General features: G+C 45.2%; 1 protein-coding gene across 1 annotated transcript in view; it reads left to right on the top strand.

Annotated features, from left to right (window-relative positions):
• The first annotated feature begins 3,540 nt into the window (after nucleotides 1–3,540).
• Nucleotides 3,541–26,667, top strand: part of LOC126109616 (venom allergen 5.02-like) — a 51,653-nt gene continuing 28,526 nt past the window's right edge. The window contains exons 1-2 of the mRNA XM_049914659.1: nucleotides 3,541–3,736; nucleotides 19,659–19,807. Of these exons, the coding sequence (XP_049770616.1) occupies nucleotides 19,678–19,807 (130 nt within the window). The 5' untranslated portion in view covers nucleotides 3,541–3,736; nucleotides 19,659–19,677. The remainder of the gene's footprint in view (nucleotides 3,737–19,658; nucleotides 19,808–26,667) is intronic.

Raw genomic sequence — 26,667 nt, forward strand, 5'->3', positions numbered from 1 at the left:
ACTGTGATGGCACAACGAAACGTCACGGACTACCTCAGGTGTTACCTCTCATGTGACAGTATCCCGCCGCCATTTTTCAGCAGAACAATACTCGCTTATACGCCATATGTATCTCTCTCCACTGTCTGCGCGATGCTGATGAACTCCTGTGGCCAGCAACATTTCCAGATCTGTCTCCGACAGAACATGTGTGGGACCAGCTAGGGTGTCAGTTCCGTCGCAGGACCAGTACCCGGAATATCGAGGCCCAATAACAACAGCTGAGGGTCAGCTCGCCTCAGGCGAGGATACAGCGGCTTTGTGGCACCATTCCCAACCATAACAGCGCCAGGTACAATGTCAACTGATAAGTGGCTTCATACTGTCAAGTTCTTTGCAAATTTGACTCGATGTTAATATCAAAAATAGATTTACGTCACAAAGGAACTGCAGACATTGGCTACGAGTGGACATTGATTTAAATCAATGGGGAAACTTGGAAATTTGTGTCGGACCAGTATCCCAACCCAAGTCTCCTGCTTACTAGACAGATTTTCTGATCACTCAGCCATCGGGAAACAGTGGTCATCGCAAATGCACGGACTACCCTAGCACGCCTCTCGTCAGACACAAATTCTCAATTTATCCACACTTTAGTAATATAGTGCCCCTTGCCCATTATCCTCATTACTCGCAGCATTTCGCCTGTTCCAGTTCGAGCCTGGTGTGAATCCGCACTGAAGAGGTCATTGATGGTCTTCGCCATAATTATACAGGGTGTTACGAAAAGGTACGGCCAAACTTTCAGGAAACATTCCTCACACACAAATAAAGAAAAGATGTTATGTGGACATGTGTTCGGAAACGCTTAATTTCCATGTTAGAGCTCATTTTAGTTTCGTCAGTATGAACTGTACTTCCTCGATTCACCGCCAGTTGGCCCAATTGAAGGAAGGTAATGTTGACTTCGGTGCTTGTGTTGACATGCGACTCATTGCTCTACAGTACAAGCATCGAGCACATCAGTACGTAGCATCAACAGGCTGGTGTTCATCACGAATGTGGTTTTGCAGTCAGTGCAATGTTTACAAATGCGGAGTTGGCAGATGCCCATTTGATGTACAGATTAGCACGGGGCAATAGCCGTGGCGCGGTACGTTTGTATCGAGACAGATTTCCAGAACGATGGTGTCCCGACAGGAAGACGTTCGAAGCAATTGATCGGCGTCTTAGGGAGCACGGAACATTCCAGCCTATGACTCGCGACTGATTGTCCTCCACGGGTACACTTCTGCGAATGGTTCATCCGACAATGTGTCAATCCTCATTTCAGTGCAAATGTTCTCTTTACGGATGAGGCTTCATTCCACCGTGATAAAATTGTAAATTTTCAGAATCAACATGTGTGGGCTGACGAGAATCCGCACGCAATTGTGCAATCACGTCATCAATACAGATTTTCTGTGAACGTTTGGGCAGGCATTGTTGGTGATGTCTCGATTGGGCCCCACGTTCTTCCACCTACGCTCAATGGAGCACGTTATCACGATTTCATACGGGATACTCTACCTGTGCTCCTAGAACATGTGCCTTTACAAGTACGACACAACATGTGGTTTATGCACGATGGAGCTCCTGCACATTTCAGTCGAAGTGTCCGTACGCTTCTCAACAACAGATTCGGTGGCCGATGGATTGGTAGAGGCGGACCAATTCCGTGGCCTCCACGCTCTCCTGACCTCAACCCTCTTGACTTTCATTTATGGGGGCATTTGAAAGCTCTTGTCTACGCAACCCCGGTACCAAATGTAGAGACTCTTCGTGCTCGTATTGTGGATGGCTGTGATACAATACGCCATTCTCCAGGGCTGCATCAGCGCATCAGAGATTCCATGCGACGGAGGGTGGATGCATGTATCCTCGCTAACGGAGGACATTTTGAACATTTCCTGTAACAAAGTGAAGTCACGCTGGTACGTTCAGTTGCTGTGTGTTTCCATTCCATGATTAATGTGATTTGAAGAGAAGTAATAAAATGAGCTTTCCGGACACATGTCCACATAACATATTTTCTTTCTTTGTGTGTGAGGAATGTTTCCTGAAAGTTTGGCCGTACCTTTTTGTAACACCCTGTATACACACATGTGGTTTCCAATAGAACAGACACCATATATATTCCAATGTTAGAAAGTAATTTCTAGACGTATTTGTCTAGACTGTAACTTTGTATGCAAGTGGAACGTGGACTATTTAAAGTTCAGGCAATGTGGTGTTACAGAAGAATGCTGAAGATTAGATGGGTAGATCACATAACTAATGTGGAGGTAGAGAATACAATTGGGGAGACTAGACATTTGTCACACAACCTGACTAGAAGAAAAGATCGGTTGATCGGACACATTCTGAGACACCAAGGTTCAAATGGCTCTGAGCACTATGCGACTTAACTTCTGAGGTCATCAGTCGCCTGGAACTTAGAACTAATTAAACCTAACTAACATAAGGACATGACACACATCCATGCCCGAGGCAGGATTCGAACCTGCTACGGCAGCGGTCGCTCGGCTCCAGACTGTAGCGCCTAGAACCGCACGGCCACTCCTGCCGGCAGACATCAAGGGATCGCCAATTTAGTGTTGGAGGGAAGTGCGAGGGGTAAGAGTCGTAGAGGGAAGCCACGAGTAAATACACTAAGCAGATTAAGAAGGGCGTTCGTTGCAGCAGTTCAAAAATGGCTCTGAGCACTATGAGACTTGACATCTGAGGTCATCAGTCCCCTAGAACTTAGAACTACTTAAACCTAACTAACCTAAGGACATCACACACATCCATGCCCGAGGCAGGATTCGAACCTGCGACCGTAGCAGTCCCGCGGTTCCGGACTGCAGCGCCTAGAACCGCACAGCCACCGCGGCCGGCGTTGCAGCAGTTGTGCGGGGATAATGAATATCGCACAGGATAGAGTACTAAGTAGAGCTGCATCAAACCTACTTTCGGACTGAAGACCGTAACAGCAGGTAAGAGAACATTAGTCCCTAATGTTGCAAGAAAAGACCCTCTGCTATGCGCAGGACACTCCATTGTGCAGTGGAAGAGTAGGCGTAGATAATCTCGACGTCGACGACGTGTTGATGTTCGAAACTAGGTCAAAGAGCGAAGGTCTCGCAATGCTGCCGCGCAGTCGCGGCCGTAAACAAGAGTAACGATCAAACAGTGATTAGCTGATTCGTCAGTGTTGTTGCGCTGCGTCCTGTTCCGAAATATTCCCGCCGGCCGTGCGCGCCGGGTTCTCGACCATTACTCCGCCCGCGGCAGCGTACAAAGTTACGGCGTTTGTGTTTGCGCCGGTCGGGTCGTATGTTTTGCGCCCGCGGCGAATCATCCAGCCAGTACTCGGCGGCGAAATCGCCCATGATGGTGCGGCCACACAGACGCGCCGGGTCACGTGACCCGCGGGTCCAGTCGTGCGATCGTGTGTGTGTGTGTTTGAGGGAGAGGGAGACAGCCGGTGGCGGTATATAAGTGGATGCGGCGCTCGGCAGTCGTCACCTAAGAGGTTAGCGCCCACTTCGCGACAACGCGCGCCCGACATCCGCCGAGGACCAGTCGCCGCCGCTGACACTCCGAACAGCGCCGGAGAAAGCCGATCGCGCCCGATCTACGGCGGCGTCCCGCGGGAAAGTGCTCCAGCCGGCAATTGACGGCCACAGCGACTCTTGAAAGCAGTGCAGCAATTCAGAACGCTTCCGTACGCCAGGTATGGATTTTGTTCAGTTTCTAGCATCCACAAGATAATCTCCCGCCCTCGTTACCACATCAATATAACGTTGAAAGAAGTACCAGATTAAAATGTGACGAAAGTATCTTAAAGTCGCGAAATCAAGCAATCAAGCTGTACATGTATACCGATTATAAATATTGACAGTGACTGCAGTGATATAGTCGTTGATTTTTCGGTATTTTCTTCAGATACTTGGTTGAAAAACCGTGACTAATGTAACAATTCGTCTAAGACTACAATTAGTCAAGACTACATATGTCTGAATTGTGTCAATTGTTGCGGTTGATCTAAATTGTTATATTATTCTTAAGAACCAGTTTCGTCGAGATCGCTTGTAAATCTTTTTATTGATTACCAATTTCGACAGATCTCTGCTGTCCTCATCGGATCTTGTGAGCTATTAACTTAAGTTTATGATCTTTACAAACTTTCAGGCCACATACTGGGGTAGCGTCATTTTACAATAACATGGTTTGCATGTTTGTAAAGATCATGTGTTACAAAACCCGATGAAATGATGACAGCACACATCTGTCGTACCGGTGATCAATAGAAAGAACTACATGCGGTCTTGGTGAATCTGATTTTTAAGAATAATGTAGTCTCTGAACACACAGAACATTGCTTCATATGTTCGCGAAACGTACAAAATACCGTGTCTGGTGGGAATCTCTCTATGCGGAAATTTACGATCGCAGCTATTCTCAACAGAAATTTTTCAGTTCAGAAGGCTTTAATATGCGACGTAAGATTTTTGTTTAACCTCTAGTATCTGCAGTATACGGTTATATTCGTTATGAATTCTGATCATTGTTGGACACTATGCTTCAATGCTTAATCCCATTAAAAAGAAGTCTTACTGATAGGTTGTACCTCGCCCTTGATAACAATATTGATGATAGTTCTTAGAAAGATTTTAATGGAGGTTTCTGAATAAAGTCTTCGGCGTTAAGTCATATGGACAGTGAAATGAATCTTTCAGATTGTATATTCGTACCGAACACAAACACTGACAGTGATTCTAAGGATTTAGTTATTTTTCGTAATTTCGAGCTCATCTTTAGGACGGGGTAGGACGGTAAATCTGCCCTGCCCTTTAGAAGGAACCATCATGGTATTTGCCTGAAGCGATTTAGGGAAATCACAGAAATCCGACATTAGTGTTTAAATCTACAGCGAAGTTTTGCTTGACTGCATTGTGCATTCCGACAAAATATCAAAATGTCTGACAGGGAATCTATGCGGCACAATATTAAAGATCAAAGAGAATCTTAGCAGTAGTTCAACAACTTGGAATACTTCCTTACATACAATAACATTCTTCTTTACCTTTTAGCATACGCATACAGATTGAAAGTCGTTAATAACCCTGAAGACATTCGAATACCAAGTTCATTCGCGGTACAGTAGATTTCACTGTTTCACCTATCTGACGTCCTTGTTAACAAATCGGTGTTCGTGCTTGCAAGTACTTTAACATAATTGTCTGTGTAAAGTCTTTGACGACGATTTCAAAAAATAGTAAAATGATCTCAATATGTCCATACCGTAAGGAAAGTAAATATTGTCAATAATCATAAGGATTGATTCGCTGTCATATCTTACGTGTTTCGTTATGATCATTGCTTAAACTGGGGTGAACGACACCACACAATAATTACATCTGGCGTTAGTGTTTATTAGTGAAATTTTTCCTATCTCTATTGTAGAATCCGGCAATATATGTAATGAGACAGACAGTAGTCTGCAAATCTTTGGTTCAGGATACCAATGAAAACACGAAATCAAGAAAGCCTAATAATACTTAAAAATTTTAGTAGCCGTCTAATTCACAGACTAAGTGATCCACCTTTAGAGCCGTAGTTTCTCAGAAATTAACTGAAAGTCGTCCTTGTTGCCCACCGCTGTTAGACCTTGTTTTATACAATATAGCTGGTTTCATTTTAATTTACTACGCAAATATTTGAATTTAGTATTCACATTTATACATTCCACCGAATACTTTTTTTCTGTGATTTATTGTTTTTGTTTTCTCCCTTTAACCGAATCATGTGGCTTTTATTTTTTCCACGAAGGTTTTTTTCCGATACGATATTCTCTTCTGCATCTACAAGACGATTCCGTTACAACTGTGCAAACTTTCAAGGGCGACGGAGAAGGGCAGATGTATCACTTTGAGGAAACTGACCATGGTCTGGAAACGACCTGGTCGGAAGTTATAAGCGAAAGTCCTTGTGATACCCCCGCCAGTAAGCCGCGCGGGATTAGCCGAGCGGTCTGAGGCGCTGCAGTCATGGACTGTGCGGCTGGTCCCGGCGGAGGTTCGAGTCCTCCCTCGGGCATGGGTGTGTGTGTTTGTCCTTAGAATGATTTAGGTTAAGTAGTGTGTAATCTTAGGGACTGATGACCTTAGCAGTTAAGTCCCGTAAGATTTCACACACTTCTGAACATCCCCTGCCAGTACAATACATGTACCGGCACTTTGCTGCTTAGTTTGCACAGTAGTTAATTTTCAGAGGTGGTACTGCGAACCAAAACAAGAAAAAATATCCAATAAACACGGGCTCTAAAATGCGTATCTTAAGAACTATGAACATTTGTTCAACTTCGCTGCTGCGAAACACATCTTTTCCAGTGAACAAGTGCCGACAGCTTTTAAGGAAGGCAGTGTAGGGCCTATGTTTACTGGACATTTTTGTCTTGTTTTGATACGAAAGTTGCGTACCACACAATCTTAACAATAACAGTGCCGGGTCGTATATATTCCACTATCAGGTGTGTGAGAACGATTTTCACTCGTAATTGTTAACTCCGTCGTTTCCGGACCAGGGTCCCTTCAAACTGAAACATTTACCCTTCTCCAACGTCCCTAAAAGTTTGTAACAACATGGAATCACCCTGATTATCCACACCCTACAAACAACAGTCCATGGCAGAGTGTGTGTCCCATGTACCGGTTATTAGAGTTTCGTCCTCCTCCATTCAGGTACGGGGCGCGGGAGAAATGATTGTTTGAATGGTTCTGTGCGTGCCGTAATTATTCTACCTTATCTTCATGACCCTTATGTGAGCGATGCGTAAAGGGTTGTAGTATATTCCTAGAGTGATCATTTAATCTCGAAACATTGCAAGGTCGGTTTCTCGGTCCGCTTGCGTTCTTCTTCAAGGTCTCTCAGTACAATTCTTTCAGCATCTCTGTGACATTGTTCCATGGCTCAAAGAGACCTACGACTATTAGTGCCGTCTATACGTGCAGTACCTGCCGATAGTACTGTTTGGCGCGAGTCAGACCCACTTGAGCAATATTCTAGGACGTGTCGCACGACTATTTTGCAAGCAGTCTGATTTGCACACGCATCTCAGCAAGAAACCGAAGTAGACCACCTGCACTGGCCACGACTGAGCCTCTGTGACCCCTGCAAAGTGCTACACGCAGGTATTGGTATGAGTTGACCGATTCCAAATGTGACTCACTGATATTGTGGTCATATGATGGTTGGGAAAGGAGTGAGACAGGGTTATAGCCTATCCCCGATGTTATTCAATCTGTATATTGAGCAAGCACTGAAGGAAACAAAAGAAAAGTTCGGAGTAGGTGCTAAAACCCATGGAGAAAAATAAAAATTTTGAGGTTCACCGATGACATTGTAATTCTGTCAGAGACAGCAAAGGACTTGGAAGAGCAGCTGAACGGAATGGACAGTGCCTTGAAAGGAGGATATAAGATGAACATCAACAAAAGCAAAACGAGGATAATGGAATGTAGTCGAATCAAGTCGGGTGATGCTGAGGGAATTAGATTAGGAAATGAGACACTTAAAGTGGTAAAGGAGTTTCGCTATTTGGGGAGCAAAATACCTGATGATGGTCGAAGTAGAGAGGATATAAAATGTAGACTGGCAACGGCAAGGAGAGCGTTTCTGAATAAAGAGAAATTTGTTAACATCGAGTATAGATTTAAGTGTTAGGAAGCCGTTTCGGAAAGTATTTGTATGGAGTGTAGCCATGTATGGAAGTGAAACGTGGACGATAAATAGTTTAGACAAGAAGAGAATAGAAGCTTTCGAAATGTGGTGCTACATAAGAATGCTGAAGATTAGGTGGATAGATCACGTAACTAATGAGGAGGTATTGAAGAGAATTGGGGAGAACAGGAGCTTGTGGCACAACTTGACTAGAAGAAGGGATCGCTTGGTAGGACATGTTCTGAGAGGAGGCGTGGAGGGTAAAAATCGTAGAGGGAGACCAAGAGATGAATACTCTAAGCAGATTCAGAAGGATGTAGGCTGCAGTAGGTACTGGGAGATGAAGAAGCTTGCACAGGATAGAGTAGCATGGAGAGCCGCATCAAACCAGTCTCAGGACTGAAGACCACAACAACAACATGATACTTCGTTGGATCGTTTCGTGAAACGCACAGTTTTCTATTTTTAAACATTATAAACAAACTGCCAATCCTGACACGACCTTATCAGTACGTGATAGAATATTTCTGCATCTTTTTTTCAGGCAGCAAAAAAATGGTTCAAATGGCTCTGAGCACTATGGGACTCAACTGCTGAGGTCATTAGTCCCCTAGAACTTAGAACTAGTTAAACCTAACTAACCTAAGGAGATCACAAACATCCATGCCCGAGGCAGGATTCGAACCTGCGACCGTAGCGGTTCTGCGGTTCCAGACTGCAGCGCCTTTAACCGCACGGCCACTTCGGCCGTCTTTTCAGGCAGCAGTCCGATGTAGATACGGTAGCTACATCACACGCGAAAAGTCTGAGGGTACTATGAAATCTCTCTACAAAACATTAATGTACAACATAAACAGCGAAGGTCCCAACACACGACCATGGGGAACACATACAGTTACATTTACATTTGTCGATGACTCACTATCAAACCTGACTCGCTGCGTCTTCTCTGCGTTTCGGACAAAATACATAGACGCAACAAGTGGAACACGTTAAGTTTACTAGAAGTATATCACATCCACCGTCTTTGAGAACTATGAACGTCATGAATAAGCATAGCCTGATTGCTCTTGAAGTGTGTCTGCTCTCTTGTCTTCGACGCGCGACGTGGTACGTCACATTAGCGACAGTAGGCAATTTTCCAGCGCCATTGCTGTTGCCCTGTTGCAGCTCTGATTCTTATTCTTCCCTACCTCTTTTCCTCCACCCCCCCCCCTCCGCCACGTCCCGTTACACTGTTTGTTGCCCGCCTTGACACCCATGGTTCTTTGGTCTGCCACCAGCTCTTTTCACTTTTGACATGAGATATTTTAACTTAACCTGTGCAGTCGTTTACTCCTTTCTTACCGTTTTCTCCTAGCTTTTCTTGTACAATACCTCTCTATGGTTCTTTACCAATGCCTCCACATCGATTCTCTCACTCCTTTTATATCCTCCAGTAGCTTTTATAGTCCTCATTTTAGCTCTTTGAATATGTATTTCGTGTATCACATTCAAAGCTCCTATTTAAAGCTCTGTCAACACCCATCTTATAGCGTTTTTCTATAAGTATTTCATCGTGCTGAAGCTCTTTTAAAGTGCCTGTTAACCCTTAGAGATGCAATGTTTAACTTGTTCACTTTATTACTCATATCTTATTCATGGTCATAAAAAATTCTCGATCAATGTAACTGAAATGGTTTACCTGGCCTCGTAGCTGTCCAGTCATAGGTGGATAGGGGTCATCATTGCCCGTCAGAAGCCGATACGAGTTGGAATCTCGACCTGAAACACAGTTTCGTTTATCAGAAAATTTGCACTCTCGTGGGTGAAACAGCCACTGTTCATGTAAATCGACATACAGTACACATCCTGCCAGCCACCAAACGACGCTTCGCGGCGGGCACTTTTTACAGTCCTAGTCTTTTCCTTTCCTGATCTTAACACAAAAGGAGCAAGTGTAAGATAACTGTGTATATGCTTTCGTATGATGCATAATTTCTCTCACCTTGCCATCGCGGTGCTTACGCGAGACGTACGTCGGTGGTAGAAGAGCCATTCTGCTGTCTGTCGCACGTGCCGGCTCTCTAAACTTCTTCAGTAATGTTACGCGAAAAGGGCTTATTCGTCCCTCCAGGTGTTCCCATGTGTTGTTGTGTTGCTAAACATATGTGAAAAGTCGAAGCAGAAGAAATAAATTAAAATTTGTGCTCCGGCCGGGACTCGAACCCGGGTCTTCTTCCTTGCTTGGCAGAGATGCTAACCATTAAACCACCATGGTCAACATTGCTCCACGAACTAACCAAGTTGTGCCCTGACCAATACAAACTTCGATTCATATCTTCTTCTTATTTTCCCTTACAATGTAACGGTTAGCATTTCTGCCTAGCAAGCAAGAAGACCCCGGTTCGAGTCCCGGCCACAGCACAAATTTTAATTCATCTTCTGCTTAGATCATTATCGTACATAATGAAGAGACTTAAATGTCTCACGGAAACATTTAATTATATCTCAAAAGTATTACCCGACCACGATATTATTGCACTTGGCCTACAGTGGAAACACACGGAGAAGTTACAGTAAACAAGTACAGTGGTCAGTAAGGAGAAAGCACCGCACTGTGAATCATTCCAAGACAGCTGTACGTGTACGTCAGATCGTTCAGCGTGTCTTTGTCAAATATTATGGCAAACACTCGCGATAAGCCGGCCGCAAAGCCCCCTTTGTCCGGTGCCATAATACTGTGGTCGACCAGCGTCTGAATAGCGTCAGCCATGCCGGATATTCAGTTTATTGTCAGCTGTCAAAAAAGTGACGTGTCTTTTGGTAGAGTCGGCGATTATTTATTTTTTATACAAACGGTCGTGAATGCAAGTTTCCCAGGAGTTCCTGGATTAGAAATCAAAAATGCAGGAATACGTATTAGGCGATTAAACGGGAGCCTACGCGTATGACGTTGAAGCTAAGGCTCAGCCATGACAGCAGAAGCATTCTGGATAGCCGAGTCGAAAAACACTCGTAATTGCGGCCAAATATAACGGGTGCGCTCGCCGTGTTCTTTGATTTTAACGACAGTACACCACGAGTTCTTGCGACACGGTCGAGCGAGCGGTGAAGAGCACTCCCTACGAGGTCACCGCCGTCATCGGGAAACAAGCGAAAAAAATATTCCGGGTATGTGACGAAACAATTCACGGCTTTTGCTGCGCGATAATGCAACCGTTCACACTGCGTTCATTGTTCGTGAATTTTTGCCCAAAAACAACAGGTACTGTAATGGTGCACCAGCCTTCACATTCGCCCATGTGACTTTTCTATTTACCCAGAAATGAAGAAAACCTTAAAGGGCCACCGTTCTACAAGCACAGATGAGCTGAAAAACACATCGCTCAGAGAACTGAAAGCTATCTCAAACATCGAGTTCCAGAATTGTACAGAGGATTGGAAAAAGCACTGTGATATACGGATGAAACAGTTGGAAATAAAACTGGAGCGAAAAATACTTCCAAGACAGATGCGCAGTCTAGTGTTGTTAATGAACGGAAGAACTGCCCATCAGGGAAAATGCTGGAAAGTGTGACTTCGATTGGTTGACGCCACATGTCCATTCCCGCATGTTCTCTCTTGGTACTTGGCTGCACCATAACTTCGAGTGAGTGAGAGGAACAGGCGTCTCTGTGGCTAGTTCAATGCAACACAAAATGGTGCTCACGATAAAATAGCGCGTGTTCATTGTCGAGCACAATTAGATTGAGCACAATTCATGGAAATCGTATACGGAACTGTGTGCAAGATGAAGTGAAAATTAAATAGCTGCAACCGCCTCTTTTAAGTTTAATTTATTCACGCAACCAGTTTCGGTCTTCCACTACACCGTTTTTGACGCCCCGTTAATTGGGAGGAGTCCAATCTCGTGTGCAGTCATAACAGGGGGCAATGTTAAACAACCGGTGTGCATAAACGTCTGATTTACACGACACTACCACTTCATTCATCAGGAGACGCCATGTTGTTATGACAGTTGGTTGACGAGCTAGATGATAGTGTCGTGTAAACCACACGTCTACGGACACTAGTTATTTGACATTGCCTCGTGTTATGACCGAACACGAGATTCGACTTCTTCTAATTTACGATGGTTCGGGGCCTGAAGATGGTGTAGGGGAAGACTGAAACTGGTTGCGTGAACAAATTAAATGCAAAAGAGACGGCCGCAGGTGTTCTAACTTTCATTTCGTAATGGACAACCGAAGTCCCTATAACCGTCTACTGTAAGGATGGACACACAAAGATTTCTTTCTGCAAGGGTTTAAGGCTGGAAGTGTTTTGAAAAACCTCCAGCAGAGTCCGCAAAGCAAAGCTTAGTGGGAAAAATGGTGCGAAACAGCGTCTGTAGCGAATAAAAAAAAGTAAGTATCCGAAAAATGTTGTAACACCAGTAAATGAAAGCCTCTAACGAAATCAGACAAAATTTCAAGGCCGTTTATCTGTATGAACGATAAGTAAAAGAACGTAGCGTCGAAAATTTACGAAAAGAACCTGCACATGTATCCATACAAATTTACTGTTGTGCGTGAGCTACAGCGTCCAGATGAACCTCCGTTTTCTGACTTTTGTCCATGGCATCTGTGGGAAATGCTATCAGGACCTCTGCGTCCTACTTCAGCCTGTCTGCCTACGTGAACTGACGCACCATGTATCACTATACAACAGAGAGTCCCCATCAGTAGTTTCAATATCCTTTAAACAATCTCAACGTTGGTGTTTGGTGCGCTGTGTCTAATGTCTGCATCGTAACAGGATTCTTTCACCAAACTGTTGATGCTAAAAAACTGTTAAGTCGATAAGTAAACAGCAGTTGAATGGCTATATGGATATTTTCCGTAAGACGAAGCAGCAGCACACACCGCTTCTTCGACAACCTCGTCAGCAGTGTGTGAGAATTTACTGGACACCTCGATCGGCTCACGTGTCTCCTTGGAGGACAAACTGAAGCGCCAGGTATGTCCATACAATCCTCACACATTAGAACAGCTACAGTAGAACAATAAAAACGTTACCACTGATATACGACAGGCAGAGCTGCTACGCGTGTCTCACACTTTGATAAATCGAGCATGTGCTTCATCGATGTCTGTGATGACCATTTCCAATTTCATTAGCAACAGTAATCCCGTGTCACTTGAACGGTAAATATTTTCTGGGGCACGTGTAGAGGAGGAATAAATAAAATTCACCAGCACCCCCCCCCCCCATTGGCCCAAAGCCAATGATCACGCCCTTTTGGACGTCAGATAGCACGCCTCCGTATCACCGCAAAAACTTCACTGTCGTCCGCACTCTCCCAGCACGCTAAATACACTCTCCACTGCGTGGGTGGTATGCATGTTGACGTGGAACGTAGGTGGCGGTCACGTTAACCTCACTGGACCGTGTATTTGCGAACAATTTGTTGTTCTTCAGCCAAGACAGAATCACTAATGACCAGGTCTTTATGCCCCGCAGCAAGAGCCCGATTTTCAGCATATCCGCCGGCCGGGGTGGTCGAGCGGTTCTTCAGTCAGGAACCGCGCTGCTGCTACGGTCGCAGGTTCGAATCCTGCCTCGGGCATGCATGTGTGTAATGTCCTTAGGTTAGTTAGGTTTAAGTAGTTCTAAGTGTAGGGGACTGATGACGTTGAGTCCCATAGCGCTCAGAGCCATTTGAACCATTTTGTCAGCATATCCAAATTTTTTTGATACATAACTAGGTCTAGATTGGGACTTCGCATCTATTCCACAATGCCAGGTCTTGTAAGCGATGACACCTCGGTCGGCGAGTGATTCCAATCCAGATAGAGAGGCATTCTCACATCGGACGATAGCAAGGGTAAACCATCCATTTCCAGTACTTCCTGTGGCAACGTCAAGACTAAAATTAACTCTACATCCACGAAAAAAAAAATCGGTCCATTCAGTATAACACTTTGTGCAGTTCCACTTGTGCCAAGTTTATTCTCCAAGCTTATTATGTGTTTGTAGACTGGCATGCAATGGCGACGTTGACGATACACGCGTCGACGAGGCATAGTGCTTCAGTGCTGTTGCAGATATAGCTCACAGCGGAATGATTCCGCTGGTCTGCGTTGGCCGCTTATATACTGAGCGCATGACCTTGTTTACATAAGAGCGCTGATAACGGACTTATAAGGGAACCTCCCCATCGCACCCCCCTCAGATTTAGTTATAAGTTGGCACAGTGGATAGGCCTTGAAAAACTGAACATAGGTCAAGTGAGAAAACAGGAAGAAATTGTGTGGAACTATGAAAAAAATAAGCAAAATATACAAACTGAGTAGTCCATGCGCAACATATAAAACATCAAGGAGAGAGTGAGCTCAGGAGCGTCGTGGTCCCGTGGTTAGGGTGAGAAACTGCGGCACGACAGGACCTTGGTTCAAGTCTTCCCTCGAGTGAAAAATTTACGTTCTTTATTTTTGCAAAGTTATGATCTGTCCGTTCGTTCATTGACATCTCTGTTCACTGTGATAAGTTTAGTGTCTGTGTTTTGCGACCGCACCGCAAAACCGTGCGTTTAGTAGACGAAAGGACGTGCCTCTCCAATGGGAACTGAAAACATTTGATCGCAAGGTCATAGGTCAACCGATTCCGGAAAACACGTCTGATATATTCTATACGATACTGGTGACGGCATGTGCCTCACATGACAGGAATATGTTGTCGACCCACCTAACTTTTACACTTGGCGAATGGGTAAAAAGATTCTTCTATCTTGCCCGATTTAGGTTCTCTTGTGGATGTGATAATCACTCCCAAAAATGTGATGAAAACATAATAGTTTGTCACATAAACTGCAACAAATGAATGCAACGGTTTCACAGTCACACAGTTTTCCCTGTGCTCTGTCAAAACATACGTTTTTAACGTTTTCATACAACGTCCCCATACTACGGCGCAGTTACCTCGCATCGGACGGACGGACGGACAGATAATAATTATCTGAAAATAAAAATATCAACTTTTCAATCGAGGGAAGGCTTGAACCAAGGACCTCTCGTTCCACAGCTGCTCACGCTGACCACGGGACCACGCCGCTCCTCAACTCCCATTCTCCTTGATGTTGCCTATCTTGCGCATGGACTACTCAGTTTGTATATTTTGCTTATTTTTTTCATAGTTCCACACAACTTGTTCCTGTTTTCTCGATTGATCTGTGTTCAGTTTTTCAAGGCCTATCCACTGTGCCAACTTATAACTAAATCTGAGGTTCCCTTGTTAGAATTTTCAGCGTCGCCAGCGGGAGCAAAATAGCGTGCGCGCGCTGTAGTCGTACTATCAGCGCGCGTACCCGCTGGCGAGTAAAACAGAAGAGGGTCTAGCACCGATCCCTGTGGTAGGCCATTTTTTAAGCTTCATTAAAGGACTCATCTTAATAGTCTATGTATATTATAGCTACAAGTTTCTGTTTATAGACTTCCGCCCCCTCTTTCTTTTTTAGTGTCCCTCATATATTACGCCGCGTGCTCGAGGTGAGCTCCCGAGGAAGTTGCGAGTAGGGACTCCTCGCAGAATACTAATGCGCTCGCCATATTTGCCTCGCATCGCGGGTCCTTCGGAGCGGCTCTCTCGAATCACGACAGCACACACTACCCGTGCGCTACAAGGCCGCCGTCCGCTTCTCGCAAACGAGACACGCACTCCGGAGTCACTTGCCGCGCGCGTGCTGCACACAGAGGAGATGCAGCGTGTTCCAGACCCAGCAACTAGTCAAACATACTCCATTACCGCCGCGACAACTTTCAGCAGACGACATGCCGTACACACTCTCAGTTGAGTAAATGAACAGCAAAGACATCGAGCGAGCAAAACCACAAGGAATACCGCGGTGACTACAGCAGAAGTTGGCTGTGTGGGATTACAAAATGTGGCGAAACGAATGACGGAGTGGTCTCTGTGCTATCTATATCACGAAACAGATAAAAAGCGTTGCAGGATACTTATCGAATGGCTTCTAGGGGCAACGAAAATGTGATTTTCAGTATTTGATACAATTATTGACCAACTTTAAAATACTGGAATATCCTATTCTTTAACAGGTATAATCGTACGTTAAACGTCTAACACAAAAAGTCACGAATGTGATGTACAATATGTAAAAGAACCAAGAGGGAAAAATAAGACTGGGAGACGAAGGATTAAAAAGGGCATAAGACAGGGATTAGTCTTTCGTTCCTACTGTTGAGTCTGTGCATCGAAGAAGTAATGAAGGAAATAAATAAAAGGTTCAACAGTGTAATTAAAATTTAAGGTTAAAGGAGACCAATGATAAAATTAATTGATGACATTTGCCGTCCTCAGTGATAGTGAAGAAGAATTACGGGATCTACTGAGTGAAATGAGAAGTCTAATGAGTGCAAAATATGGATTGAGAGTAGAGCGAAAAACGACGAAAATAATGAGAAGTAGCAGAAATGAGAACGGCGAGAAACTTAACATCAGGGTTGGTAATCATGAAGTAGACGAAGTTAAGGAATTCTCCTACCTAGGCAGCAAAATAATTCATTACGGTCGGAGCAAGAAGGATATATAAAAACAGACTAAAAATGGCGAAAAGGGCATTCCTGGTCAAGAGAAGTGCACTAGAATCAAACATACGCCTTAATTTGAGCAAGAAGTTTCTGATAATGTACGTTTGCAGCACAGCATTGCGAGATAGTGGAACATGGACTGTGGGAAAACCGGAACAGAAGAGAATCGAACCATTTGAGATGTGGTGCTATAGAAGAATGTTGAAAATTAGGTGGACTGATAAGGGAAGCAATGAGCAGGTTCTTCGTAGAATTAGTGACGAAAGAACTGGTGAGGAAGGACTATACGAAAAACACTGAGAAGAAGAAGGGACATTATGTTAGAATATGTGTTGAGACATCGTGGAATGACTTCCTTGGTACTGGAGGAAACTGTAGAGGGCAAAGACTGACTGCATTCTCCCAGTATTGTGATCATGAATGGAAGTCTAGAACTTGCCTTACCTACGACAGCCTGTGACCATTCCACTCCATATTTACACAAATACTTGCGCACAGGTATTTGTACGACTTGAGTCATTCCAACTGTCACTCATTAACTTCCTACTCAAAATCTTATCTGTTAACTGTTATTTCTTAGGTAGCTACGATTTAGAAAAATATACTGTATGTTTGTGGTCCTGGTCTGATGTAAGAAAGGGTCTGGTGCCCCCAATCAGATCAGGTTAAATAAACAAATAAAGTAAATTTACGCATTATTCCTATTAAATTTCGACTGCTCACAACATACAGTTCTCAAGACATTTTACTTCTGTGTAATTTTCTGATTTCCTTGGCACTATGAGTGAATCGAATTCTGTGTTTCCTCTACACGATAAATTAGACAGAAATTTACTGGAAAACAGAAGTGCACATAGTTAATAATGACACAATAGACTCTTTAGTGTACTGTTTGATTCAACTTATGTGTTGTGATTCACATAGGCCGTATCACATCAGTTTGATTAAATGATGTAGGACAGTTATTGTGCTACTAAAGACTATATCTCGGTACAGGCAATGGAATACATATAAAAAATAAAATTTTAACTGTAGCCGCAGACAAACATTGTCATTGTTTATTAATTCTTAAGTATTTCATGTTGTTGTTGTTGTGGTCTTCAGTCCTGAGACTGGTCTGATGCAGCTCTCCATGCTACTCAATCCTGTGCAAGCTTCTTCATCTCCGAGTGTCTACTGCAACCTACATGCTTCTGAATCTGTTTAGTGTATTCATCTCTTGGTCTCCCTCTATGATTTCATCCTCCACGCCGCCCTCCAATACTAAATTGGTGATCCCTTGATGCCTCAGAACATGTCCTACCAACCGGTCCCTTCTTCTAGTCAAGTTGTGCCACAAACTTCTCTTCTTCCCAATCCTATTCAATACCTCCTCATTACTCATGTGATCTACCCAAATAATCTTCAGCATTCTTCTGTAGCACCACATTTCGAAAGCTTCTATTCTCTTCTTGTCCAAACTATTTATCGTCCAAGTTTCACTTCCATACATGGCTCCACTCCATACAAATACTTTCAGAAACGACTTCCTGACACTTAAGTGTTTCGTGAACAGTGATATTGTTGGTGTTTGTGAATACATTTTGAGAGTCTTTCAACGTGCAAACCAAAAAAAGATTTAACTGACAAACTGTATGGAAATACCTGTCGTACTGTAAATGTCAGACAGCTACATCTGTAACACTACGTGCCAAGAAAGAAAAGCTCCTCACTGGTAACTCCGTGCTGGATTGTTTGGAAACTTCATCACTCCGCACACAACCCAAGACAAACGGATGGCTCCGTATTCTCAACTGGACTTTGTTCCGTTCGAAGTACGCGAGTGAGAATAAGTTTTTATCACAGCATGACGAGCCTGCAGAGAGGCCGCTCGCAGACCACACACCAAGATTGTACCGCCGGGCTGCCGACCATTCAGGGGCATCAGCGATCGTCGTACACTTTTCGATCTTCACTCTTTCTCATTTACAATCAGATTTTCAGCGCTATCCCTTCCTACTGTCCCCACGACAACCTGCATTAGATAATATTAACAACACACAACTTTTATCAAGATATCAGTCTGAACGTAACGAACGTTTTAGACAGATTGGTGTCCCAGTTGGAGGAACAGAGTGACCATATCTTAAACGACTTTTTAAAATTATTTTAATTGTTTGTAAAGTAGGTATTGCAACCAACACCTTGCATTTAAAGATCTTAAAAACTGTTAGCCGTAAACGTACCTAATACCAGGGAGAATTTTTTTTTTCTCTACTCAGTCATCGTCTCATCTGATCTGGCGCTCTAGACGTATACTAAACTCAGCAGTGACCTCCGAGTCAGTGTTTTTCATATCGGATACGAGAAAATCTTTCTAACATCCAGTTGTCTCTATCTGAAGGTTTGTTTTCTCTTTGAGTACCATTATCGGCAGACGAACTTTTCGCACAGACTACGTAAGTTGTTATCAAAGTAAATACACCTGGACGGGTCAAGTTGACAGACTCACCATCTTCTGCCTTTCAGAAACATTGCCCTACTTAAGCATTATGAACCGAAAGTGGAAAGAATATGTTCCTGATTGGGGTCTCAGCAGAAAATTTTGCGTGAAAGTGAGACTGCATTGCTCAGTTTTCTAAAAATAACTTCAGTAACGCAACACAGTCCGGTGAATAAATGTTTCATGTTCCCCGAGTCTGTTTCGATGTCTCAAGTGTAAACAGTAGTGTATCAGTAAGCACTCTCGAAGTACCTACAGCATAATTCGGTGGTATTCGCTCCTGTCAGCGCACTTTGTAGGCATTTCAGAACAATAGATTTTCTTGTAGTATTCATGTAACGTGGATTCGGATGTAATTGTGACGAACTTGATGACCCAAAGTGAGAGAATAAAAATATTCGCCGCAGTGTAAGTGAAAATCGGTAATAAATTGAAAATTACAAAATGATGAAAGATGCCGTTTCATATCGCTCGTAGACATCCTCGAAATTATAGAAAACACCTATCAGAGAAAAGCTCGCTTCGAAGGTAATCCAAAAAGCCTAAAAAGTCAAGTGCTGGCGAATACGAGAGCTACCGCAGCGTCGAAAACGAAATGAAAAAACGGAGCAAAGTCATTGCGTACCTGCTCCATCGGGCATTCAGTAGCCATCGAAAGTCCAAGCTTCTGATTTATCAGTCCTCTAACCATTAAACTACTCTGTTTAACCTCTGCATTAAAAAGAAATTACATATTAGCATGAAACAATTATGATTTTATCCCGGAATTTTCTCGAAAAATGTACGCCGTGGACCGGAACGGCGCGGACAGAAAACTTTTCCATTAGCTTTGCACATTCAGTTACCAGATGATACGTTGTTTTATGGTTACTTTTATGTTTCAGTACAGCGGAAACTCTCAAGATGTATCTCGCCGTGAACTGCAGAAGCATGCTGCTGTGCGCCGCCGTGGTGCTGCTGCTGCCATCTAGCGGGGACGGCTTCAGCGCGGCAGGCTACAGCGGAGCCGCCTGCCGGGGAAGCTCGCTACTACGTGAGTACCTCTCTCTGATGTCTGTATCCGAACCCGTCACGCGTCGAAACGGGCGCGTATCAGAGAATGCGTACGCGCGTGCACAAATGAGTGGGAGTTTGTAGGCGTGCGAGGAGTGGGTGGCAGTGGGTGTCTTCGGGCACGCGGAACAATCTCCATCATGGGTCACAGGGCCCGCCTCAACGGAACTGCCACATCCCGAATACGGCGCGCGTTAAAAGTGGACTCTCAATGGAGCTTACACCCGTCAAAGCGAAGGTCAGTCGTGCTGTGAGCACCAGTCCGTGATACATCTTCGCACGTAGGAATCTAACTGGGTACTCAGTACAAATGTCATTTTATGTGACTTTTGACGATGCTTTAGACCGAAACGGTCGCTAGGCAAGTATGGTCTATGAAAATGAAAAACAATCAAGATGGAACATTTTATTTACGTACATTACATGGTAAAGCGAACTAAAAATGTGGCCACAGTGGCAGCACCGTCGTTTTACAACTGAGAAAGAGGGAACAGACGTAGTAACAAAGCACATCCTGGCATTCTTACACGTGGAGTGTCACGCATAGCTGAATTACTTGTCAAATAGGAATCAAACAGAAGCAACGCGTAAATTATATCCCCGGTGCTTGTCTGGCTGTTTCTGTGATTTCACAATGATGTTCATAAGCATAGCACACCTAGAGAGGTCATTGGTTGGTTGGTTGGTTGGTTTTGGGGAAGGGGACTAAACAGTGAGGTCCTCTGTCCCGTTGGATTATGGAGGGATGGGGGAAGGAAGGAACCATCACAGCATTCGCCTGAAGCGATTTAAGGAACTCGGGGAAAACCTAAATCAGGACGGCGAGAGGCGGGTTTGAACCGTCGTCGAGAGAGATCATTACGAGCATCATTTAATACCGTGCAATTCCGCACCTGGGCTTCACAGTCGCCTGGATTCGGTCAGGATGTGAGGCCACAAGGTTGTGTAGGCACGTCGCATCCAGTTCAAGCCATTCGCTGAGAATTCGATCGTGCAGTTCCACAGAATTGCGGAGATGCTGATATCGGCGTTTTAGCGACCGTTCCAATGTGTCTCGAGGATTTCCGACGTGGTTCGAGTCAGGTGATTTTGTAGGCCAATAGAAATGTAAATGGGGCTTGTCAGTAAACCAGTCACATATTATTTCAGCCCGATGAACTCTGCTTCTGTTGTTCTGAAAAATACGGGTATCAGTGGTATACTCGTCATGCAGATGTTGACTGGAAGGCACATCTGATCATTCAGAAAGTTTAAACAAACATGCTAGTTCATGTTAGTGATCACATACTGTCCACGTTCGATGATTTCCAGCCCATTGAAGACACGAGCCTTGTCGCCCGACAGGAATCGTCGATCCTTCAACGTCTTTCTTAAGGGACCGAGGGCGTGATAATCGTGTGAGGAGACACTGGTCGGGTGCTCCAGTTTCTCCCACTCGAATTGTCGTAACTTCTCCGTTACGGCATTTGCGATATGTGGACGTGCGTATCACGAGGCATCAGCAGCATCCCTTGTAGCGCCCAGTTGCAGAACACTCACAATATATTTAAATGAACTAGTAGATAGTGTCGGACGTTCCATGCGGCTTTCCGCTGATGACTCTGTAGTATACAGAGAAGTTGCAGCATTAGAAAATTGCACCGAAATGCAGGAAGATCTGTAGCGGATAGGCACTTCATGCAGGGGGTGGCATCTGACCTTTAACGTAGACAAATGTAATGTATTACGAATACATAGAAAGAAGGATCCTTTAAGGTATGATTATATGGTAGCGGAACAAACACTGGTAGCAGTTACTTCTGTAAAATATTTGGGAGTATGCGTACGGAACGATTTGAAGTGGAATGATCATATAAAATTAATTGCTGATAAGGCGGGTGCCAGGTTGAGATTCATTGGGAGAGTCCTTAGAAAATGTAGTCCATCAACAAAGGAGGTGGCTTACAAAACACTCGTTCGACCTATACTTGAGTATTGCTCATCAGTGTGGGATGCGTACCAGGTCGGGTTGACTGAGGAGATAGAGAAGATCCAAAGAAGAGCGATGCATTTCCTCACAGGGTTATTTGGTAAGTGTGATAGCGTTACGTAGATGTTTAGCAAACTCGAGTGGCAGACTCTGCAAGAGAGGCGCTCCGCATCGCGGTGTAGCTTGCTGTCCAGGTTTCGAGAGGGTGCGTTTCTGGATGAGGTATCGAATATATTGCTTCCCCCTACTTGTACCTCCCGAGGAGATCACGAATGTAAAATTAGAGAGATTCGAGCGCGCACGGAGGCTTTCCGGCAGTCGTTCTTCCCGCGAACCATACGCGACTGGAACAGGAAAGGGAGGTAGTGACAGCGGCACGTAAAGTGCCCTCCGCCACACGCCATTGGGTGGCTTGCGGAGTATAAATGTAGATGCAGATGTGGGTTTTCGATAGACACACTGCCCCATACAGCCGGCCGGAGTGGCCGAGCGGTTCTAGGCGCTACAGTCTGAAACCGCGCGACCGCTACGGTGGCAGGTTCGAATCCTGGCTCGGGCATGGATATGTGTGATGTCCTTAGGTTAGTTAGGTTTAAGTAGTTCTACGTTCTAGTGGACTGATGACCTCAGCAGTTAAGTGCCATAGTGGTCAGAGCCATTTGAACCATTTGCCCCATACACATTCGTCATTGTCCGATGGATAGCCTTCGGCATCCAAGTAAAGAACAATAGCACATTCGTCCTGTTTGGACATATTTGGTAATAACGTCGCCATGATTCACGTTTACGCACTTACCGCGCGCACGTCGAAAAGATACGAACGCCTTGCCAACAGGTCGGTGCGTATAAACCCGCATCTGAGTCGCACTACGTTCCACATACACTGCGGCAACGCCCTCAAACGGGAACTTTTTCATGGCTCCCTATATCAGCAGGTTTCATAGCTTTTTAATTGCTGCCAAAATTATCCTGACATTAATGAGACCACCATGCCAACGGCCCTGCCGCAGTGGTAACACCCGTTCCCGTCAGATCAGCGAAGTTAAGCGCTGTCGGGCTGGGCTAGCGCCAAGATAGGTGACCACCCGGTCTGCTGAGTGCTGTTGGCAAAGCGGGGAGCACTCAGCCCTTGTGAAGCAAACTGAGGAGCTGCTTGACTGAGAGGTAGCGGCTACGGTCTCGGAAACTGACATACGGCCGGGAGAGTAGTGTGCTGACCATTTGACCTCCATATCCCCTGTGGGCTGAGGAAGACACGGGGGCTGGTCGGTACCTTTGGGCCTTCATGGCCTGTTCGAGCGGAATTTAAAAAAAAATGGCTCTGAGCACTATGGGACTCAAAATCGGAGGTCATCAGTCCCCTACAACTTAGAACTACTTAAACCTAACTAACCTAAGGACATCACACACACCCATGCCCGAGGCAGGATTCGAACCTGCGACCGTAGCAGCCGCGTGGTTCCAGACTGAAGGGCCTAGAACCTCTCGGACACTGCGGCCGGCAAGCGGAATTTAGTTTAGCTTTTAATGTGACCACCTGTGAGAAGACTGAATAACCACCTTTTGCAGCCAACACTGCTGCGAGACGTGTAAAATGAGAGTCAGTAAGTTTACGGAAGGTACCAACAGGGATGTGGGGCCATGTCGACTCCGGTGGCCAGATGCTCTAGCTTTTCTATTGAGGATATAGGGCGTGAACAACGCGATGGAGGCGGTCCCACAGATTCTCGATTGGGTTTAAATCCGGGAAGTACAGTAAACTGATCCTAGTGCTCGTCGAACTACGCACGCACACTGGGAGCGGTGTCACACTTTGCACTGTCCTGCTGGTGCATCCGTTCTTGCTGTTAAATCCAGGCTACTCGTCAAATATGCGGCGTCTAGGAAGCCTGTCTTATCTGTTCGCTAGAGAAACAATTCGAACAAATCGTATTAATAAGTTTGATTACAAAAAGAAAAGACCCAGCACTTAACTTTGTCAGTTACATACAGGGTGGCGCACGAAATGTGTTACCATTTTGAATTTTGAATATAAACTTCATAGTCTGTGCTGCTTGTGTTCCTCAGTGAGCTTCTGTGCACAGGTCATCTTGTATGCGTACATATGGATGTCACTTTTAAGAATGCGTTGAACGGAGCGTCTGGATATTCCCTGTTGCACTGCTGCCTTTCTGCACGATTTCCCGGGGCTTCTCTGTACAGCAACTCGTACCGCTTCAATATTCTCCGGCTAACAAACAGGCTTAGGCCGAGGTCGCTTCTCTTCCAATACTGTTCCTTCCCGTACAAATTTATTGTACAACCTGTGGATGGTCTTCTCGAAAGGGACCCACCGTGTGTTAAACTGTTGTCGAAAACGCCTCTGAGTCACAACAAGGCTTTTCGTTTCATGAAAAAGTAACACAATTGCCGATCGTTGCTGTGTCGTCAGTCTTCCATTGTCAGCCATTGCTGCTTACTAGTCTCCTAGCGGCAGTATCGTGAATTACACGTCATTTCGTAACTCATTTGTTTTGCAAGCTCTGCTGGTACTGCTGTAGAGACCCCACCGGGATATCTAACGTGCGTCATAAATTGTGAAAGAAACAATTGGTAACACATTTCGTGCGCCACCCTGTAGATGTGTCGCAGTATAACAGTCCCCAAGTCTGTGTCACATAGGTGGTACAAGCGAAGTAACGAGTGTGGTCGCTGCTATGCAACTCGCTATTCTTGAAGCCACTATTCGCCTAAGTCCCCTTCACATAGGGGCCGCTGCTGTCGCGTTGTCGTCCTGGAAACGGGGCGGTCAGCGTGCAATTGGCTGACGTCATCTACATCTACATGGATAGTCTGCAAATCACATTTAAGTGCCTGGCAGAGGGTTCATCGAACCACCTTCACAATTCTCTATTATTCCAATCTCGTACAGCGCGCGGGAAGAATGAACACCTATATCTTTCCGTACGAGCTCTGATTTCCCTTATTTTATCGTGGTGATCGTTCCGCCCTATGTACGTCGGTGTCAACAAAATATTTTCGCATCTCGAGGAGAAACTTGGTGATTGGAAGTTCGGGAGAAGATTCCGTCGCAACGAAAAACGCCTTTCTTTTAACGATTTCCATCCCAAATCCTGTATCATTTCTGTGACACTCTCTCCCATATTTCGCGATAATACAAAATGTGCTGCCTTTCTTTGAGCTTTTTCGATGTACTCCGTCAGTCCTATCTGGTAAGGATGCCACACCCCGCAGCAGTATTCTAAAAGAGGACGGTCAAGCGTAGCGTAGGCAGTCTCCTTAGTCGATTTGTTACATTTTCTAAGTGTCCTGCCAACAAAACGCAGCCTGTGGTTAGCCTTCCCCACAACATTCTTCACACAGCCACCTCTTCTCTATCGTTCCCGACTGGCGTGTCTGCGCTTGACTTAACGCCGTAACACTCGCCAACGAAAAACAACTCCATGTGGGAGTGAACATGGACCACAAGGTGTTGTGTACATAGTTCCGCGTAGTCAGTGCGTACACAACTTTCCCACTAGAGCGAGCCCCGCGAAGCACAACAGCGCAGGCGCAGCGCTCGTCCGTCTCCGCACTACGAGATGGCGCTGCCATAGAGACGGACCAAATTCTGCTTCCGCCGATCCGCGTATTAATATGTAACGCAGCCAATGAGATTGCTGCTAACGTAGAACCTTTTCTCCTCGCGGATCACACTCGCGCAGTGATACCTGAACGTGAGAGGTTTTATAGCGAGTGTACAGACCTCCGATTAGTCAGTCTGCATTTCTCTGTACCAGTCTATAGTCAAGTTTCAGTCTGCGCCTAATAAGATTACCATATTCGTGTACATAGCCATGAAGAAAAATGTATAGGCACTTTTGTCCAGTATCAGGGATATATGTGAGAATAAGATTAACGTACCAATACCAAAGAAACTTCAGATTGTCAGTTGTAAATAGTATCCAGAATCAAGTTACGTAATGTATATGCATGTTATTATTTTAATAAATGTCTGTGAACATTAATCAAGTCCTGTTTAAAGTTGGTCACCGTCAATCTGCTACTCTAAGCGTACCAGTGGCATTTCTATCGTCTGACCAAACGGCAGAAGATAAACACGCCACGATAAGACCACGACGCATATTGCTGACACTCGCCTACTTCGTTAGAGCGACGAGTCAAATAATCTGATGGTGTGTGTACTGAAGGCCTTACAGTATGCACACCACATAAGGATAGACGCATGGTTGTGTAGACTGACTGTGCGTTCCAGAATGACGAGATCAACCAGGGAATGCCACGAAAACATTCTTCAGAGAGTAACGCCCCCTCTTCCACGCCTGGACCCTTATCTGATGGACCACCACAAAATATGATTCATCTGAAGTGGCCTCTCAGTGGACTTCCGTTACCGCATTGGCGTGCAAGTTCTAGCCTTCGTCGCCAATGACCAGCAGCCACCTCGAGTGTATGAAGCGAGCACCTGCTGCGTAGGCCGGTAAGCAGCAACTCGCGCTGAACAGTCGCTGAGGAGGCGCTGGGCTGATCTGGCCGGCCAGGTGCACGACTGCCGACCCGCACACGCCTGCGCTGCCGCCGTTCGCCCCCCTCATTTGTGGCCCGTGGTGCACAACAGTTCCCTTCGCTAGCGCCATTTTGTCACGCACAGTATACCTTAACCACTACGGCACTCGAGCAGTTTACGAACGCAGCCGCCGTTTCAGAAATGCTTGCACCCTTTGCCCGAAAGCCAATGATGACGCCCTTCTGAACGTCAGATAAATCGCACTGTTTCTGCATTACCGCAACGACTACATTATTGTCCGCATTTCCCCGCCGCGCTTTGTATACCATCCACTGCCAGTGCTGCCACATGCCATCCCTCGGTG

Source organism: Schistocerca cancellata, chromosome 12, assembly GCF_023864275.1.
Source record: "Schistocerca cancellata isolate TAMUIC-IGC-003103 chromosome 12, iqSchCanc2.1, whole genome shotgun sequence".
Taxonomy (NCBI): domain Eukaryota; kingdom Metazoa; phylum Arthropoda; class Insecta; order Orthoptera; family Acrididae; genus Schistocerca; species Schistocerca cancellata.